The sequence below is a fragment of the Phyllosticta capitalensis genome, assembly GCF_038381095.1.
Source record: "Phyllosticta capitalensis strain CBS 128856 chromosome Unknown BKA78scaffold_1, whole genome shotgun sequence".
Classification (NCBI taxonomy): Eukaryota; Fungi; Ascomycota; class Dothideomycetes; order Botryosphaeriales; family Phyllostictaceae; genus Phyllosticta; species Phyllosticta capitalensis.
The window spans coordinates 2,778,996-2,798,702 of NW_027117439.1; the positions used below are offsets into that span (position 1 = coordinate 2,778,996).

A 19,707-nucleotide genomic window follows, 5' to 3' on the forward strand; every position below is an offset into this window, starting at 1 on the left:
CAGGGCGGGGGGAGCGAGAGCGAGAGGTTGAAGAATCATTGGGAAGGAGAAGGTGGTGTGAAAGGTGAAAAGAAAGTTTGTCGCCTTCACCGACGACGCGAATCGAACTTGGGGGGCTCGCTTAGCTCGCTTAGGGCTTGGCAACTTCGCGCAGGGCAGGTCGAAGAAAACGTCTCTCCCCACCACGACACGCAGACCTGGATCCGCCCGACACGCCTTCGCGTTTTCACCTCGCGTCGCGACTCTGGCAAATCCATCCGCCTTCCCTACACCTCTCTATCTTATCGCTCCCAACTCAACACCATGGCGCCCATCTTCATGTCTGTCGCCGCCCGCTACTGATTCAGGCTCCACCGTCACAGCATGATCTCGTCACTGGCCCTTTGTCACACTCAATCTCGTACAACAACCGTCTTCGACCAGCCCCGCCATCGACACCTCGACACCACCAAGTTCCCTCCGAAGCTCCTCAACCATCCACCATGAGCGCTGTTCCTCGTCCCCGGCCTCCGAGAGAGCGCCTCACGTCCTTGAAAGATGCCGGCAAGAATCGACCTGTCGGTGCCCTCACGCCTCGCACCAACAATAAACCAAAGAAGCAGGGCTGTTGTAACAACCCGTCACCTCTGGACATGGACGGAACCATGGTTTGCGAAAACTGCGGTAACCTCATCAGCGAATCAAACATTGTTTCCGAAGTCACATTCGGCGAGACTTCTGGCGGCGCTGCCATGGTCGAGGGTGGTTTCGTCAGCAACGACGCACGTCATGCAAATACCATGGGCACCGGCGGCCGTCGCATTGGCTTGGGTGGTAGTGAAGGAAAGAGCACGGCCGAGTCAAATGGTACGTCATCTGAATGTGGCCGAATTTGCACCGTGCTAACATCTACGCAGGACGAGACGCAATCCGCGGCCTCATGACCTCCATGAGAATAAACAATGAGCACATTGAGCAGAGTGCCATGGGTGTCTATAAGCTAGCTTGCTCATTCAACTTTGTGCATGGACGCCGGCCTGCAGTCCTCGCAGCATGCTGTCTCTACTACGCTTGCAGAATGAATCCAGGCAACACCCACCTCCTCATTGACTTTTCCGAAAAGATCAAGGTAAGTCTCCTTGTAGCCTTAAAGCTTCCATTGCTGATTTTCTCAGGTCAATGTTTTCAAACTTGGAGACACTTACAAGGCGCTCCTGGAGAAGCTCTTCATCGAAGAGCCCGGAAGAAAGAACAATTACGGTTTGCTCGAGCCCGAGCCCCTCATCCAAAAATATGTGGACAAGCTCGAGTTTGGTCCTGTCGGCGGCCGGAAGGTGGCTGAAGACGCCGTCAAGCTCCTGCGTCGGATGAGGCGTGACTGGATGGTGGACGGAAGGCAGCCTGCAGGTGTGTGTGGCGCCTGCATCATTCTGGCTGCACGCATGAACAACTTTCGCAGAACCGTCCGCGAAGTTGTCTACGTCGTCAAGGTCGCCGACATGACTATCAATAAACGCCTGCTTGAGTTCAAGCGCACCCAGAGCGGTCGCCTTACCGTTGACCAGTTTCGCGAACACGGAGAAAGGCTGGTCGGCGAAAAGGAACCTCCGGCCGTCTACTTCGCCAGGGAGAAAGAGGCGAAGCGCCGCAAGTTGTTGACGGCGTCGGTACAAGAAGCAGACAATATTCTTCCCGCCCTCCCGTCTCGCGTCGACGCCGACGGCTTTGCTATTCCCTCTCTCCCGGCCTCAGCTTTGCCAATCGATTCCCTGCTTGCGGCAAGCAACCTCGCCCATGCCGAGCTGCAGGCGGAAGAGCTGGCAAACAGGCCCAAGAAAAGGGGTAGGCCACCCAAGCCCAAGGGGCCTCCACCGCCAGTCGCCGACGAGGACCTCGAAGTCGAGCAGGAAATCGAGCAAGAGATTGACAACATCCTGCACGATGCGAGCGTCAATGACAAGTTCAATGATACCCAATTCAACGAGATTGCCGAACGCTCGAAACGAATGGCCGACGCCATACGCGGCGCACACACGACGAGCGAGAGCGATGTGGTCGAAGACACTGAGTTTGACAACGACCCGGAAGTTGCCAACTGCCTACTGTCACCAGCCGAAATCGAAATCAAAGAGAAGATTTGGGTGACGCACAACGCCGACTGGCTGCGGCAAGACCAAGCGAAGAAGTTGAGGCAAGCGCTCGAAGAGGCCAACGGCGGACCCAAGAAGCGCGTCCAGCGCCGTCGCAAGCAGAGGCAGATTGGCGACCTGAGCGACTACAACCGCGACTCGCCCGCGTCGACGGTCGGCGAGGCTGCTCAGCAAATGATGCAGCGCCGTGGCAAGGGCTTTTCGCGTGCCATCAATTACGAGAAGCTCAACGCCGTCATGAAGCCGTTTGGCGGTAACAATGAAAGCAGCAGTAGCGAGAGCCAGCCTTCGAGCAGCAGACCCAGCAACGCACCGAGTCCTGCACCTTCCGACGCTTCGGCCATCACCATGCACTCCGACTACGGCGCGGGTCTCCCTACACCTGCGGCGACCCAGCAGAACAAAGGAAAAGCCGTAGACAACGAGCCCACCGTCGTAGATGACGAGGAAGAAGAGGAAGAAAGCGAAGACGACGACGACGAAGGCGCCTTCAATGACACCGTCGACGAGGCTGCCACATACAATATGAATGACGACGGCGAGTTCAATGAAGAGGTTTATGCAGGGGATGAGTACCTCTAGGGGAGATGGTCTCATGTCGTCTGCAAAATCGGGGAGCTGTTAAGGATGGACAACGGTCTCACGGTTTCGGGTGGATAAAAGCATCATCGGTCGGTCTTTGGGAGCACGCACATGGAGGTGACGGCAACAGGCGGCGAAAGCCTTCTACGGTTCTTTCCAGCCCATCCGCCACCTCCTCTCTTATTCTTGTAATTTTTTGGGGGTTTCTTCTTGAGCATTGGCGCGGAAACTTATGGCCCGCTGGCGCATTTGCATACCGGCAGCACTCATGGGATACGGCAGCATGATTGATTCGTGCATGATTTTGGGTTTTGCCCTTCCCCTTCTCTGCGTTTCTCCAATAGATTCCCCATAGGACAGTCAAATCACAAACATTGCATCAATCACGGTTCCATTTTGATCTTGTTGGCAATGGTAATGGCGCAAGGCTGAATTGTGAGGTGTGCTTGGCCCATGATTCGACTTCCATTTGATCTACCCGTGTCTATCTGCCATCAGTAGACAGCGCTCATGCTACCTACTTGGCCCTATTCATCGGGCCCCAATTGGCTCTCGGGTTCTGCTGATACCGCACCAGCTTCTTGTCGTCTTTGTCCTTCCCCAGCTTCTCGTCGAAAACGACCTTCATCTTGTGCAGCTGCTCCAGCTCATTGCCGCCCTTTTGCTGTCCGCCCTTAATTGCACCTTCAGTCGGCGCTGCTGAGTCTTCCGGTACGGCGGCAGCCTCCTCACCACCCTCCTTTTGCTGTCCGTCCTTCTCCCCACCCTGGGTCGGCGCTGTCGAGTCTTCCTGCGCCGCGGCGACCTCCTCGCCACCCTCCTTTTGCTGCTCGGGTTGCTCTGCTGCAGGCTTCTCCTCCCGCCGCCGCTTCTGCCACACGCCCCAGCCCGCCATACCCTCCTTGATCTTGCCCTCCTTGAACGGCGCCTTCTGCCTGACCCACTCGCGCATAATCTCCCACACGACGGCCCACGGCGCATCCGTCTTGATGGCGCCAGGGCGGCAGTGGGTGCGCGTGGTGCGGTAGCCGGCGTGGCGCAAGGCGCCCTTGACGGCCGCACTCGATGGCGCTTGACAGTGCAGCACGCGTGCGAGCGCGCTGATGTCGAAGTAGAAGGGATGCGCGTCTTGCAGCGTCGGGTCGATTTGGGGGATGATGGGATTGTCTTTTGGTTTCTCCGGTGGAGCAGGGCCCAGTGCTGCTGGTCTCACGAATACCGGTCCTTTGGGAGGTTGCACGTAGGGAGAGGCAGAGTCGGGGGGCGAGAAGAGCGTCTCGTCGTGTGCCGTGCGCAGCATGCCTTCGATGCGCTCCGTCGTTGCGTAAACATCTTTGTCGAGTTCGGGGAGGTAGCCGAGGATTCGCTCGATGAAGGCTGGGTTGTGCAGCGGTCCGCCGTACATGGGTCCAGCGATGTGAGTCTTGAAGCCGCAGTGGGAACAGTTTGCGGGCACAGAGGGACCTTGGGCCATGCCGTACTTGTAGAACGGACCCTTTTTGCCCTGGACTTGGGAGGTTTTGCCAATGTATTGCGTCGTCCATGCGCCGCAGCCCGAGTCGCAGTTGTATACCAGCATGGACTTGCCAGCCAGGAACTTGACGTCCGCGGGGCTCTTCCTTACCCTCACAAAGACGCGGGCATAAAAGTCGATGGATAGGGAGAGCAGTGGTTCGATCGCAATTCCGTACTTGGCGGCCGTCGAGGCAATCGAATGGAGAATTAAGCGCAAGCCACCTTCATGAGCATGATGTCCTTTGATGGGCAACCCACCATAGAGGCTGTATGCCTTCTCGGGATATCCGAAAGAATTGAAGACGCCGGCATCCGTGCATGTGACACACAGCAGACCACCGTCGATTACTGCTTGCAAAGCACCGTCGAGAAAGGGTACTGCTGTGCCATAGGGGTCGAGGTCAATGACGTGGTACTTGGGCTTGGATGCGGTCGTCAAGTCCTCTCCGACGAACTGATACATGTGCGCCATAGCATTGCCAGCATTCGGCTTCACTACGTCCTCAACCTGGTTGTGGATGACGTTCAACTTCATTGCTTTGACAGCATCAGGCGAGAGATCATTGCCAGTAATTGAAGTTGCAAACGGTATCTCTTTTGCGTAGCGGAGGGCACGCAAGCCAGACGCGGAGAGAGCGTCCAAGATGCGGAAGGGAGGGTTCTTCGCTTCGCCATTCGCAGAGACGCTGGGCTCTTCAGTGCTGGGCTGCTCTTTGCGAGACTCTACAGCTGCAAGCAAGTCCTGATCCTTCAACACCGAGTCGTCAAAGTTGGTGGTCTCGCCACTGGATTTCTGCTCAACAGCACCGGGTGCCGCCTCCGCCGCCTCTGCGCCCTTTTCAGTCTCGTATCCGACGCGTTGCCTTTTGTTCTCATTACCAGTGTCTTGCTCAGCCTGTTCATCGCTCGCGGGTTTTCTCTTCTTGTTTGCCTTTGCCTTCCTCTTCTTGTCCAACTGTTCTTGCCGCTCCCGCTTTTCCTGCCTTTCGGCCAGGAAGGACTCGCCAAAGGCATAGATTGCGAGTACACTGAGGTCGCGATTGAATTGTTGAATGGGATTGTAAAAGACCTTTTGTCTCTCCTCCTCCGACTCGCCCTTTGCGGCTTTCTTGGGGTCTGTCGAGGTTGCGGCGTTGGGCGGAATGAGAATGTGGGCCAATCCCTCCCTCACAGTGGTATATTCTTTGCCCTCATGTTGGACGTATTGGCCAGCTTTTGGGGGGTCGCATAGAGAGGCGGGAGGTGTGGTAGGTTCCGCGACGCTCTCCATTGCGATGACGGTGGAGTGCAAGTGTCTAGCAACAGGGCGGTCGGAGGTGTGGCAGGTTTGAGCCGAGAATGGCGTCAAGAGGGCGCGAGAAAAGCGCGGAAGGCGGCGGAGTAGAGCCAATGTTGGAATGTGGATGCGTAGTGAAGGATGGACGGTAGGTTTGGTTGTTTGGAACTGAGGACGCTGACTTCACCGCGCATGGATTGAGAGTCCCAAAATTTTGGAAGCACGGTCCACTTCAGGGTCGGACAAGGCCGTCGGGAAGATCATCCGCGAGCTTATTTTAGTCGTTGCCGCCCGGCCCCTAACTGCTATCGCACCTCTGGCTCCGGAAAATTCAGCATCTTCCTGCCAGCCATCGGCTCCGTCGTCTAAAATGGCTTCGTATCTCCGCCGCCATTGGATTTGGCCATGAACATGGTTCGCGACACCTGATGGTGGGGGCTGAGAGGAGTGCAGCCGCCGCGCCTAGCTATTTGAGGCCTTTGTTGCCTGGTGGCTTGCCCACAGACTATCACAACTCACACAATAAATACTCCTTCTGTCGTCTCACTCGCCCTCTTGCCCTTCTCACTATCATCGGCACTTCTCCTTTTTGTTGGAGCAAACTCATCTTGATTCCAATCTTTTCCATTTGCCGCAACCATGGGCCGGCCCGCACCGCCTCCTGTTTATCGGGACGACCCTGACTCTGTGTCCATGCACACCACACGCAGCGACTACGACTATGACGACACCCTTCAGATTGGCGAGCCGCTGCCCGCCTACTCCGATGACCCGAACGTCAGCTCAAAAGCACCTGTTGCCAATCAGGGAGCTTCTCCACTCCCCGAAGATGAGTATTCAGTGATTGAGTGCGGCACCACTCAATACGCCTTTGGAAAGCCAGTCAACACCAAAGCTGTCACATTCCGAATTGACGAGAAGCTCAATGAACCTGGATGTCTTTTCAAATACATTGATCAATGCCTCGCCAAGCTGCCGCCGAAGCCCCTTGTTCAGGTTCACGGTTACCACTGGCAGACGGTGCGCAAAGGCAACAAGAAGGAAAAGAAGCAGGTGGTCGACTTTGACATCAAGCTCAGTATGCAAAAGTTTTTGGGAGATCCAAAGAACAAAGAGTGGTGCAGACCAAGGACCGTTGGCAGCACTGAGAAGGCCCTCAGGGGTGGTTTCAGGCAAACGGTTGCCAAGGATCCTGCAGGTGACTTGGAAGTCGGTGACTTGAGACAGGATCTTTATGCGTGGTGCAGGGAGTACTGCAGCTCCAACCGAATGCTGAAAAGGTAAGCCCTCCCTCCACAATTGTGCAAAAAGCTCATGCTAAATAATGTCCAGCTTTCGTGTTAACCGCACCGTGTCTGGTCTTGATACAAACTTGATCCAGCAACGGATCGAGGCTCTCATTCGACAGACCAACTACCGTGGTCACATAATGATTACATTCCCGGTCGAAGACCGTGGTGTAGACATTTACAACCCGCACCGCATCAACCGCTGGCGCACCACGCCTTGGATCCGATGGGTCTTCTACCTCTCGTTTCTCTGGCTGTTCACTTGGCCGCTGCTCTACTTCTTCACTGCTCGCTGGGCCATCTTTACTGTCGAATGGCCCTTCAGCATCCCCAATGCCCAATCGACATCTGGCGCGGGCCGAAACGACCGCAAATTTGCGACCATCAGCGAGGAAGCTTGGTTCCTCAAGCACCGAAAGCTCATAAGGCGTCTTGTTATGTGCGGACACCAAGGCACCGCTGATGAGTTGGACTTGGACGAGGAGTACGAGGACCCGAGGGCACTTCCTGGCCGATCGAACAATGAGCATGTCGAAACTGCAGTGGGAATCATTCAGGCTGGTGTTGCCGGATGGAATGCTGTGCAGAGGGGACTCGGTCGGGATCCAGATGGATGGGGCGCCGACTCCTGAGACGGGAGATTTGAAGGAATTTTGAACATGTACTATATGATCGTTGTGAGGTGCTCAGATGTAGAGGGTAAATAGTCCCTGGTCGAGCGATATCGAAGATAGGATCAAAGTTTACCTGTTACATCACAGCTGTAGTCGTGTTTTTGTGGTACTCAACCGCGGCTTTGAGAGCGCGACATCGCGGTGTCACATGGGGCGGCCACCTTTTCTGTGGCGCCTTAGTAGCGGCCGTGCTATCGCCGCTCTCACTCCACGCCATCTCCGTACCTCTGCAACTTCGACAACTCCCAAAACTCTATATCGATCACCTCCAATCCAAGCGCAACATGGGTAATGACGGTGGCAGGTAGGCTTCTCGCGACAGCCTTGAAAAGTCTTTTACTGACGTACCGTAGCATTCCAACCCGCCGCGAGCTTGTCAAAGAAGCGGCGCGCAACCCAACCACGACCGAAATCAAGCAGTCACAACAGGAACAAGAGGCTCACCACTGGAGCACGTGCCCTCTATCAAACAAGCCTCTGTCTCGACCGATAGTCTCCGATTGCAACGGGAAACTCTACAACAAAGACGCTGTCCTCGAGTACCTCCTTCCCGCTGATGACGACGACCCGAATGCCGCGGTGCGAAAAGTCGAGCAAAACGAGAAAGTGCTGCGAGGCAGCATCAAGAGCCTGCGCGACGTTGTGGAGGTCAAATTTGAGGAAGACAAGGACGATGCTGGCAAGGAGCGCAAGACCGACGACGGGCGGGAGATCTGGGTCTGCCCGATCACGAGAGACCCAGTAGGACCAGGCTCGAAAGCAGTGTACCTCGTGCCATGCGGACATGCTTTCCGGGGAAGCGCTATCAAAGAGGCAGGCGGAGACTGCGTTTGCCTGCAGTGCAATACCGCATACGAGACCCGCGACGTCATTCCCATCATTCCTACATCGGAAGAAGATATCACCAAGCTGGATGAGCGACACAAGTCGCTCCAAGCAAACGGCTTGACACACTCACTCAAGAAGGCACCAGGAGGCAAAAAGCGCAAGAAGGGCACCGACGCCGCAAATGGCAGCGAAGAGAAGGCCTCCGACTCGAGTGGATCGAAAGAGAAGAAAAAGAAGAGCGAACCAAAGGCGTCAGATGGGATCAAGAACAGCGCAACAGCTTCTTTGACCGCCAAAGTGCTGGCAGAGCAAGAGGAGAAGAACAAGCGGAGGAAATTGACAAACAACGACAATTTGAACAGCCTCTTCATCTCCAAAGATCCAGCGAAGGTTCCGGCCAATAAGAGCAACGATTTCATGAGCAGAGGATTCGACATTCCGGCAAACGCGAAGAGGTAGGTTTGCTACGTGGAATTGGGATTTTTGATCCGCTCGACGTTTTAGAGTCATGGGAAAGGTCACTTGACGTAAGTGGAGTAAGAATCGATGATCAAGACCAATCTGATATGTTGAATTGAAGGGCTACTATAATACATGTCCACCACCGAGATGACTCATCACATGAAATCCAATTGTGTGAGAAACTCATGTTCGTGATCCAACAACATCCAAATTCTGAAGGGACTATGTCCGTTAACCCTCCATGTTGTTCTCAGAGCCCATGCCCGAACCCCGCTCCTGGTTCTGATTGGTGCTGAGCAGCTGGTCGTTCTGGAAACTGTCCGAAGACTGCTTGCCGCACTGCTGCACCTTCGCCTGCTGACCGTACTCCTGCTGGCACTTCTGGTCGGTGTAACACTCTGGTGTGACACCTTTGCACTACAAACTAATGTAAGCGATCCGAGTCTATCACATGAGTTGCAACACTTACGCCTTGGGTAGCAGGAGAGCAGCTCTGATCCTGGACTGGAGTTCCTCCACACTGCTGGCAAGCCTGGCCGACGTCGCCCTGCTGGCCGTTCATGCAGTAGTACAAAACTTGCTGCTGGGGCTGCACGCCAGCCAACCGAGAGCGGTCACCCCCGCGTCCTCCACCAGGAGGAGGTCGCTGAACTTCCTCGTTTTCGAAGCCTTGGGGCCTGGGTCTGCCACTATTTTCTTTGGCGACGGGACCGGCAGCGCCGAGTCTGAAAGCTGTTAGCCGGGAAAAACTCATCGACGTTGGGAAGACACATACCCAGCAAGGGCAAGGAGACCCATCGCGGTAAAGAATGAAGTCTTCATGATGATTGTTCAAAGAAAGTGTGGTTCAAGCGATCTGTTAAACTGACGATAGAAGGAGTGATAGAAGTGCTTCTGACCTATTGATGATAGGTTGAAGGGGGATATTGTCGTGTCTTATATACGCGTTTCGCAGCATCAGCGTCACCTCGACCAAACTCCGTCTCCGTCACTGAGACGCATCAGCAAAAGCGCGCCTTTACCGATGAGAGAAAGGAAGAACCATACCAAACTCTATCGAGATGAAGCATACCTACAAAGCCGGCGAACAGACAACAGTGCCAACCCACTGCCAAACCAGCACCCCAACTTCCATGTCCCAGAACTTCCCGAAACGGTAAGCACGCAGAACCCTAATAGAGCTCGGCTTGGCAGGACCCCTGCCCTCTTGGTACCAGAAACCGGGGTCGAGGCCGGCCGGTACAGCGGGCCAACGGATCTGGCTGTGTGGCTGGCTTCGACCGACGTCCAACAAACTCAAGCCCCGCCAAAGCCAAAACGGCCTTCCTCAAACATGACAAACGGGGGTCGTGCTCGTTGCCAGCGCTGTACCTCGCTTCCTTGGCCGACGCAGCCAGCGTGATTGGACGACGGTCCGGACAGCTGGTGTTTCAGCTACACACATCGGATGCTCTTCTCTGGGCGAGTCCTCTGAGACTGAGAGGAGTGGTCACAAATGCCGCCTTGGCCCTCAGCCCTGCCCGCCGCCAGCCGTTGACACGAATGGCTGTGGCTGAAGAAATGTGTCTCGTCTCTTTCACTCCCGCTCGCCACTACCGGCCAAAGACGACCCGTATTTGCTCAGGGCCACGATGACGCGCAAGACTTCATCGGGGCTTTGCTCCTGGCGATTGCTAGCTCGCCTTGGTTTCTCACGATGAAAGCGCCGTTGTGATAGCGTTTCATCACTCGGATGCTGCGGAATCGCCGCTACTTTCTTCTTATGGATGGCTTTGAAGGCATCGGCAGCTATATGAGATGTGTCGAAAGATGCTTGCTGCTAGTTGGACCGAGCACCTTCAGCCTCAATGACAATGGTGACCACAGCATTAGTGAGCTGTGAGGGGAAAAGTCGATTGGCCAAGAACGTAAAAGTTATGCAGTAGTGTACTTTCATCATAGATGTACCTAGGCGCTGACCACCTCCAGGGGCATGTGAAGGATTAGGGAAGTACACCCGGTCCTACTTTCCTATTTTGCGTCAGCAATAGCTTTTTGACCCAATCAGAAGCTATGGAATAGGACAATTTCACCTAGTTGCGCTGTGTCATCAAAGGTCTTTTACCTCCCTGCCAGATCTCCACTTCATTTGTGCCTGTCTCTGTACAGTGCCTGATGCGAGATCCTCGCAAACAAACGCACAGGCAGCGCCACAGAAGGTTCACGCACCACGCTCCTGGTTGGATCAAGAAACGACACCTGCTGTCATCGATCTTAAAAAGACATGCTCACTTATTCAGTTGGACACAGGGTCCTTGACTGAAACGGGTTCCTGAAAAGCCAAGTTGCCGAGTCCGAACTGCGAACCAATCCTCGACCGGCGCAAACAAGACGACAGCAGCGGAAAGCAAAGACCTCGCGTCTGTCTCAAATTGTCTGACATTTTCCAAATTGGACAGGCGTCAGCTTCAGCACCGCTAACAGAGCAGCACGGAGGAGCAATGAAGTGATGTCGGCGGCGATGTTTGAGTTTCCAGTGTTTCGACTCTTCACGATCCCATCACCTTCACCCGGAGTCCATCACCTACTCGATTCGGAGAGTTTTTCGGACTTCTGTTCAGAGCAAGTTCAAGTTCCTCACAAAAGTCTTTCCATATTCTCACCTTGGTCGTTAATCACAATAGATTGTGTTGAGGACCTCAACATCACGATTAAGCTTCTCAGCTGCTCAGATATAAACAACACAAGCGCCACCAGCACATAAAGACGAGCGCGTGTACCCAGTACACTATCACGACAGACAGAGCCTACGAAATTCCACATTGACGCCGGAGAGAACGCCATCTGCGCGCATAATTGATCCCATTCCAAGAACCACCATAGTCTCAGAGGTCATTTATGCTTACCGCAGAAACGCGGCGCCCTGTGCCTTAAGCATAGGTGCGTCAAGGCCCACGACCATAAGCATAGCCGCAACAAGCCTCCTCAAGTCTGTGCGGGCGCGGCACCGCACTGAGCAGGTTGTGACGATTGCCACCGCCCACGGCATCGATCCCCGCGGCCCTGCAAACCTAAACTCTGTGCCCCCAAGAAAGCACGTACCTGCAGCAGGTCTCGCCGGGCCTAGGCAGTGTCAACTGATGACGTTTTTGGACTGTGTCCCGAATAGCTGTGTACTTACGCATCCTCTGCCATGCCCTCCGCGCCACTGAGTGAGCGTTTCTAAGCATGTCCAACCATCGTGGCGCTGTCCACGATGGCTGCTGTTGCTGACCTAACCCCTTTTCCCCTCCTGCCCCCTCCTCTTCTCTCACCCCTAGCGTGATGAAAGTCGAAATACAAGCCTCGCTGGTGATACACGCGTCTACGCGTTTGCGCAAGCCACTGACGCTGGCACCTGCGGCTGCGCATCTCATCACAAACGCATCGAGCGCCAATGTCCCAAGAACACCGTCACCTCATTTCTTGAAGCTACTCTCGTCATTCGGCCTTCATTGCTTACGAACCACGTCGTCAGTTGCTGCGCGGACCCCGAGAGCGCGTGCACCGCTCGTCTCGCGCCTTTCAAGCCTCAGGCAGATCTTCTCCGGATCTTCCGGATGAGGCGGCGGGACTGCCGCTGTCCCTGCATTGATCCTCCGTCAATCCATCCGGCGGGCTGGCTGGTTAAGGTACCCGCACGTCCCGCTGCGTATCCGCGTTGTCGATCGCCATGGCGCTCCTCGTCTTCGTGTCTGTTTACTTTCCAGCCGAAGAGCTGAATGCGGCAGCTCAAACGCTACCACCAGCAACGGTTTTGCTGCACCTGACTGCTGAGAGAACGCAGGTACGAGGCGGATGGAGACGGATGGAGATGCTGAGGAGATGTGGAGGAGGACTTGGCTGGTTTGGATCGTTGTGCGGGGACCACAAGGAGGTGCCCGATTCGGATGCTCGCCGAGAGCATTGCACTCCGATGAAGGTCAGCTAAGCGCGTCCTGTGCGCTTGTGGCGCTTGCATTTGGTGATGTTGGCAGTGGCGGCACAGAAGAGGTGGAGAGGGCGCTTGTCGTCTTCCGTTGCCATGATGTGACACGATGGAAGAACATGAAGAAGGAGAGGGAGAGGTCTTGGGTGTAGCGGCTACAGCGGAGGTGGAGTACCGCAGTACTTCTCGGAAATGTTTGACTTTATATCGCGAACAAGAGAGGTGCGGTGATTAGGTCGAGCTTGACCGTGCCCCGGATGCGCGAAGGCATTTGTCCGAGACCCGGGTCGCGTGTGATGACAAGAAAGCCAGAATGTGATGACATGAAGGTCTTGGTGTAATGACCACTTCGCGGTGCTGCAAATGCCTTGTGGCCTCAGATGTTTGGCCCCAAACAAGGCTTTCTTTTGGGAGAGGACGCTGGAAAGAAAGGCTCAAAGGGTCAATGACCTACCGTTTTCGGCTTCAGGTGTCTTCAATACCATACCTATGTACATAGCGCAATCCATGAAGCGTGGTAGCAGTCAGCACTCAAATCGCGCTCAGTTGAGAAATTCGACATCAGTAGGTTTATTTGCTACCTCCAGAGGCAGACTCACTGTTACGAAACCATCTACTGCCGCCGACTAATTACTCCAGATCTAAATCCACGCAAGCGATGCCGGTTGAAAGCACATTCAGGAATCCACGCCGTACATCCAGAACGACCAACAGCAAGAAAGAGAAGCAAGATCTGACAGCACAACGCCATACTATGCAACCAGAAACAGCCACCCTCTAACACCAAAGTTCAAGCAAAGAACGAACAGAGACCACGAAAAAGATCACGAAAAAGAAAAATTTACCCACATTGCGCTGCTTTTCAGCTCGCGCTGGCTTTTGTAAAATCATCTACGACAACCGCACCACACCCCTCAGCAGATCAGCAAGACGCTGATATTCTTTCAATAGCTCGTCTACCTCTCCAATCTTCAAGTCCCGTGCATCTTTGCAATCAAGGAACTTGCGTTTGGGCGGAGGAGTCTTGCTTAGCTCTTCGATGTTGCGTAGGGCTTTATCTTTCTTGGCAGTGCCTGGAGCCGCTCCACTTGCGGCACCAACGACCGTGGGGGATGTAGTTGGAGCAGCAGCCTCTGCACCGCCATTCGCGACATCGGCAGGGCCAGAAGCAGCAGGTCCGGAAGTAGTAAGGGAGGGCGACGGCGGTATCGGGGTTGTCACGCTACGTCCAAAGCGCGGCAGCATGTTGATGCCACCGAAGCCGCGCAAAGGGTTGAGGCTGTTTCCAAAATTGCGCATCGATTCAACGGCTGACGCGCCTGGGGAGACGGGAGGGGCCGGGGCCGAAGCAGCAGCGGCTGGGCTGAGCCCCGCGCCGTCGTTGAGGTTGGGACTGATGTCGGGGTCCGCTGGCGGGGTTCCTGATAAGGGATTCAATTTATCGGCCGGGGTAAAGGTCAACCGCCTGTTGCTGCTGCCACCGGACATGGCACTGTCAGCGCTACGTTCACGCGTCGACGTGCCACGGCGTCGACCTCCGAAAAGGTCTGTGACCTTTGGGTGTGAAGTGGGTGGTTCGCTGCCTTCTTCGGTACTGGTTGCAGACGCATTGTCGTCTGGAATAGGTGGTGTGCCGACCAGCCTGCGCACATCTTCCAAGGTCTTCGGTTGTGCAAGTGTAGAAGCGGCGCCGCCGCCACCTTGTTGCTCTTTGAGACGGCCGAAGAGAAACTTCAAACTGTTTTCGACCGTGGCATTGATGCTATCAAAAGCCTGGTCGGCGCTGTCAAGAACGGCCTGCCGAGCGGCTTCGCTGACATTTTCAATGCGGTTCGTTTGCGATTGGATGAGGTGGGAAATGCGCCTCTGTGACTTGTCAAGTTGAGATAGATTACCATCTGATGCCAGGCCTTTGTCGAGTGCAGCATCCTCTGGGTTAAGATTGGCCTTCGCCGGGGTGATTCCCAGATTCATTGGTGGTGCTTCGGAGCGAGGAGTCGTCGGCCTGCTTTTTGATTTTTCAGGGCCCGAGGGAAGTTCGTCTGCGCGGAGTGTTGAAAGATCCACGTTCTCCAAAAATGTCACCGATGCTTCCAAGTTGACCAAGCAATATGCCGCTTCGCCGTCGACTTTTCCTACAGCTCTGAACCTCTTGATGAAGTGCAGGTTACTGAATACGCACAAATTCTCCGGAGACGAAGTGATGAGTGTGTAGATGAGCGTTGGGAGGATCTCATCTGCTGAAGACGAGCTCGGGAATATTTGTGACAGAGCTTCCACGATGCTCTTGTGTGCTGCCACGAGATGCGCGAGCTTGCCGAGTGGATACTCCTCCTCGTTCATCTTTTCGATGTTGCGTCTTGCACCAGACAACATCAGAGGTAGATTTTCTTCCTTCTCTTCCAAAGCCTTGCGCATTCCTGGCGTGATGTCTGATCCGTGGCCGAGCAGCTCTTTCAAGCCTATGCCTACAACCGAAAGAGCAGCAGTTCTGGAACGAAGTTTCTCGTCCCGCTCTCCATCCTCGGTGCTTCGGTGTCGCCATATTCTGGAGTACACCTGCGCTATATTTAGCAACACATGATACAGGGGAGTCGAACGAGCAACATTGGAATTCCCACCTTTTCGCACACTGCCCTCTCGACTGCCTCCTCGAGAGCACTGCGTTTGAGCTCGAGTAGCTTCCGCGCTTTTCTCCGGTCTGCTATTTCAGTTGGAGTCAACATCTGCTGCTCCGGACCAGTTCTCCGTGTGCCTTTGGATGAGAGTGATGTTGTGGATCCTTGTCGTGATATTCTCGTAGACAGGGCAGCTATGTGCGTTTCTATCGAAGAGTAGGCGCGAATGTAGAAGTCTTGGAAGAGCTCGGCGAGGGCATTGATGGCGATTGGGGTTGGATGGACGCGGGCAGAAAGTGATTCAAGAAAGCTTGGGACGTCAGCTTGAAGTACTAGTCAACTATGCAGGTCTCTCCTACCTTTCCGCTTGGCTCCTAATCTCAATGGGAAGCTCCTCGAAGGTTTGCGGGAACTTGAGCGTCTCGTCGGGGTCCTCGCGAGAGTCGCCTTCATCGTCGCTTTTGGTGGTAAAGACATCGGCACCTTCGGATCCAGCGTCACTTTTGGGAGAAACTGCAAAGGCCTTGGGATGGAGGATCTCGGGAATTGTAGCTCCTACAGTGGATGCGCGGCCGCGGCTTGGAGAGTCGTACCGAGACCACGACTTCGAGGACTGAAGCGGTTTGGGGGTGTCTTCTTCTTGAGACATTGCGGCGATGGCTAGGAGATGATGACGGTGAATACCATGTCTGAAGGTCGTAGAATAGTAGAGGGTTGGAGAAGCAGGAAGCAGACGATGGTTTGGTGCAGGTAGAGCTGCTAGTACCTAGAAGCCCCGGCTGTTCCGCCGCCGTTGTTTGGAGGCGCACGGACAGCTTTGCGTCGGCGTCGGCGTCATATGCCCTCTCTAGCTCACCTAGCTCCCATCCATCCTCATGCGCTCACCGTTCACTCTCCGCCACGCCCTCACTTCCGTCTGCTATAAGAGATCGATCTACGTGAGCCGTGCGACACTGCTGTCGGTTCTCCGCCTCCTGGGATGACTGCTTTCCTTTCCGTATCACGACCGCTGCGATGAAGTCCCGCCGCCACTGCTCCGCCGCCGGCAGAGTGACTGCCAACCTCCTCTTGTCCTTCCTCACCTTCTCCACCATCCAACCATCTGGAGCCGCGCTTTTTGGCCAGGAGGATGGTAGTATTCCTCTCATGCCAGTGTTGCCTCCAGAGGCCGCGCACCACTCACCACTTCCGCAGCCAAGGGAGTTGACCTTTGTGAGCATATCTCGGACCGATTGATGACGAAATGGTCGGTACTAATATGGTTGCCCTTTTAGGAACTAAAACACATCTTCCACCACGGTGCTCACAAGTATCCAAATCTACACCGGCGGTTAGACATAACACCCGAAACCGTCGTTTGGGTTGCCGAAGATGATGTTTCGAAGCGGAGTCCGCCGCCCCGTTTGCGCGCCAGGTCGCAGACCATGAACATCCAAAGGCTCGTCGATCGTCGCCCTCAGACCATAGACGATATATTAGACACGAAGCGCATTACTGGAAGAGCAGTGTCGCTGCCTGCATCTGCATGGACCATAGACGAAGTCCAAGGTCCAAACATAACGGACAAAGAAAGCGTTCTGACTTACGCGCGAATCGCGGCCGACGCCTACGTTACGGAGCCGGGACAGGGCGAGTGGAGAGACGTACGTCGATCAGGAAGAATTATGAGTATGTACTGATGTGTCGCAGGTGAAAGGCGGCTTCAACTATACCGAAGACTTTGGATGGGAAGGCGATGGCCTCCGCGGCCACATATTTGCCGACACTGAGAATCGCACTGTCGTCATCGGCCTCAAGGGCACCTCGCCAGCTGTATTCGATGGATCGGAGACCACCACAAACGACAAGGTCAATGACAATCTTTTCTTTGGCTGCTGCTGTGGCCAAGGAGGGCAGTACATGTGGCGACAGGTGTGCGATTGCATGACATCTACTTATACGTGCAACTCCACTTGTCTGGTCCAGGAACTGCGGGAGAAGAACAAATACTACTACGCTGTCAAGGACCTTTACCACAATGTGACTGACCTGTATCCCAACTCCGACGTATGGATTTCCGGCCATTCTCTTGGCGGTGCTACAGGAAGCTTACTGGGTCTTACTTATGGACTTCCGGTTATTACCTTTGAAGCTCCGGGTGAGGCCATGGCGGCATCTCGCCTCGGACTCCCTACGCCTCCGGATTACCACCTAGGAAGCCATCAAGATCGGGTTGACACTGGCGTCTACCATTTTGGTCATACGGCGGATCCAATGTACATGGGCCTATGTAATACTGCCACTTCTGTCTGCACCATTGCTGGTTACGCGATGCAAAGCGTTTGCCACGCCGGATCTGAATGCACATACGACACGGTCGGGGATCTTGGTTGGAGAGTGGGCGCTGGAACGCACAGAATCCAGGGAGTCATTGACGACGTGATTGAAAAATATGAAAACGTCCCAGAATGTCGACAGGATCCGGGCTGCACCGACTGCTACAACTGGAAGTTCTTCGAAAGCAATGGCTCGGATATTACCACGACGACCAGCAGTTCCTCTACAGCCACCAGGACAAGGACTGAGACGTGCAAGACTCCTGGTTGGTGGGGCTGTCTCGATGAGAGCACAACTTCTGGACCAACCACAACGTACTACACCACAATCACAACGACCACGTGCGAAACTCCTGGTTGGTTTGGATGCAACGACAAGAAGACACACACTATTACGACAACCTCCACCGTGCCGACGCCACCGACGACCACGACCTCAACTTCGACCTCGACGTGCAAGACGCCAGGCTGGCTCGGCTGCAATGATCCGACCACCACCACGAGCAGCGCTCAACCATCTCAGACATCCGCAATGATTACCTCGACCGCGAGTTGTGAGACTCCCGGCTGGTTTGGTTGCAATGATCCGACCAAATCTTCAAGCTCCTTATCTTCGACTTCAACTTCAACAAGCTGCAGCTCAAAGGAATGGTTCGGCCTCATCTGTGTCGACCCTTCTCCCACCGAGGCTCCAGCATCAACCATAACCCCTGCACCATCTATGGAGAAAGAATGTATCTTTACGGATTCTCTGGGTCGTTGTAGGCAGTGGGAGTCGGATCGGTGGAAGGATGAGATGTGAGATTGGTTTCTCTTCTTTCTGTGGATTTATGTGCAACGCGCATTCGCTACTGATGCAAGGCATGCGGTGGTTTCTCTTTTAGGGCGTTTCGGATCTTCGGGCTTCGTTTTAGTGATACCGCATTGGGGGCTTTTTGATCTTGATAGGATCATAGACTCAGACACAGCCGATTACTGGCATTTCTACTGTTGTTAGCAAACAGCTTGACCCTGTCGATATTGGAATTCAACAACCAGAATATACTTCACTGATAATAGGGGTTGAGTGTCCTTGAGTACTAGGGAATCGACACTTAGTTACTGCCCGCCAGGACTAGGCTATTTGCGCAGCTATCCCACCGCGAACGCAAAGCTTTCGCTGGTACCCTGCTTGGAGCAACACATTGTCAAAGCAAAACAACACACCACCGAGACACGGAAGCCCCAAGGTCAGCGGGGCCAGCGCCGTGCCATCAGCTAAAAGGGTCATCTTTCTAGAAGCACTCGGTCACCAAAGTAGCTCCGTGGATTCATGGCTATAAGCTGGTCTAGAGATTGCAGATCAGACGAGGGCTTGTGTCTCCGCATTTCCACGCACAGGCAAGATTCCCTGGTTGATGAGGTAAGAGAACCTGGGGAGCTTTTGAGAACACCCACTTACTTACCGTGTAAGCGACGCTGACTACGACTTTGATCTTTTCGTAGGAATTCATGGCCAGCCTCACAATCTAAAATGCACTCCAGCAACAATTGCAACTGCTCTTTTGAAATGAATGCTCAGTTTCGCTGATCGCAGAGCAGTCCTGTCAACATTTCTTTTGCAGACTTGGGGCTGCGGTTCATGGACCTGCAATATGGCTAGATGGCCACGGTACTGGCATCTGTGAGAGCAGCTGTTTAGAACACCTTAACGAACAATAGACAACGGACAATCTTTCAAAACCAGGACCCAGGAGATCATGCCCGAATCGAATATATCTCGGCGATGGTTTGTTTAGTGGCAGAACTTGTGACCGCCCGCCGAAGCTGCGGACATGGAGGAACTCCGAGCGGACTTAAGGCCGAGGCCACTCGGATCCGAGCTACAACTTCAAGGACATACCGTCACCCCCGATCTGCTCATCTATCTCCGAGTATCAACTGTTTCTTTCCTCCAATATTTACATAAAATCTAGGAACCAAGATGATGCAGCGTTGGAAGCCTCTGATGGAAACGACGCGGCCTGGTAACGAACCGAACCTGGTGGTCAACCCACAGCGACATACAAGCCTCGCCTGCAAGGACCCTCCCCT

General features: G+C 54.5%; 7 protein-coding genes across 7 annotated transcripts; 4 read left to right on the top strand and 3 right to left on the bottom strand.

Annotated features, from left to right (window-relative positions):
• Window positions 1–452: 452 nt before the first annotated feature.
• Window positions 453–2,711, top strand: BKA78DRAFT_359491 (uncharacterized protein; the record flags this gene model as incomplete). The annotated part of the gene is made up of 3 exons (XM_066892380.1): window positions 453–846; window positions 897–1,108; window positions 1,155–2,711. Exons 1-3 carry the CDS (start codon window positions 483–485, stop codon window positions 2,709–2,711), a joined length of 2,133 nt encoding a protein of 710 aa, XP_066749666.1. The 5' UTR covers window positions 453–482.
• Window positions 2,712–3,095: 384 nt separating this feature from the next.
• Window positions 3,096–5,889, bottom strand: BKA78DRAFT_261226 (S-adenosyl-L-methionine-dependent methyltransferase). The gene is made up of 5 exons (XM_066885423.1): window positions 5,106–5,889; window positions 4,982–5,054; window positions 3,931–4,927; window positions 3,528–3,888; window positions 3,096–3,416 (listed from the first exon to the last, which is right to left on the bottom strand). The coding sequence occupies exons 1-5, from the start codon at window positions 5,494–5,496 to the stop codon at window positions 3,229–3,231; spliced, it is 2,010 nt and encodes a 669-aa protein (XP_066749667.1). The 5' UTR covers window positions 5,497–5,889; the 3' UTR covers window positions 3,096–3,228.
• On the top strand, window positions 5,811–7,543 carry BKA78DRAFT_303206 (uncharacterized protein). The gene is made up of 2 exons (XM_066887519.1): window positions 5,811–6,782; window positions 6,835–7,543. Exons 1-2 carry the CDS (start codon window positions 6,142–6,144, stop codon window positions 7,421–7,423), a joined length of 1,230 nt encoding a protein of 409 aa, XP_066749668.1. The 5' UTR covers window positions 5,811–6,141; the 3' UTR covers window positions 7,424–7,543.
• On the top strand, window positions 7,536–8,966 carry BKA78DRAFT_17198 (Rtf2 RING-finger-domain-containing protein). The gene is made up of 2 exons (XM_066883262.1): window positions 7,536–7,769; window positions 7,819–8,966. The coding sequence occupies exons 1-2, from the start codon at window positions 7,750–7,752 to the stop codon at window positions 8,750–8,752; spliced, it is 954 nt and encodes a 317-aa protein (XP_066749669.1). The 5' UTR covers window positions 7,536–7,749; the 3' UTR covers window positions 8,753–8,966.
• BKA78DRAFT_17201 (uncharacterized protein) lies at window positions 8,937–9,827 on the bottom strand. The gene is made up of 3 exons (XM_066883263.1): window positions 9,531–9,827; window positions 9,225–9,480; window positions 8,937–9,172 (listed from the first exon to the last, which is right to left on the bottom strand). The coding sequence occupies exons 1-3, from the start codon at window positions 9,575–9,577 to the stop codon at window positions 8,987–8,989; spliced, it is 489 nt and encodes a 162-aa protein (XP_066749670.1). The 5' UTR covers window positions 9,578–9,827; the 3' UTR covers window positions 8,937–8,986.
• A 3,429-nt stretch (window positions 9,828–13,256) lies between these two features.
• BKA78DRAFT_303214 (uncharacterized protein) lies at window positions 13,257–16,100 on the bottom strand. The gene is made up of 3 exons (XM_066887520.1): window positions 15,679–16,100; window positions 15,323–15,629; window positions 13,257–15,260 (listed from the first exon to the last, which is right to left on the bottom strand). The coding sequence occupies exons 1-3, from the start codon at window positions 15,966–15,968 to the stop codon at window positions 13,593–13,595; spliced, it is 2,265 nt and encodes a 754-aa protein (XP_066749671.1). The 5' UTR covers window positions 15,969–16,100; the 3' UTR covers window positions 13,257–13,592.
• Window positions 16,101–16,183: 83 nt separating this feature from the next.
• On the top strand, window positions 16,184–18,592 carry BKA78DRAFT_17228 (Alpha/Beta hydrolase protein). The gene is made up of 3 exons (XM_066883269.1): window positions 16,184–16,531; window positions 16,594–16,962; window positions 17,009–18,592. Exons 1-3 carry the CDS (start codon window positions 16,334–16,336, stop codon window positions 18,434–18,436), a joined length of 1,995 nt encoding a protein of 664 aa, XP_066749672.1. The 5' UTR covers window positions 16,184–16,333; the 3' UTR covers window positions 18,437–18,592.
• Window positions 18,593–19,707: the final 1,115 nt, after the last annotated feature.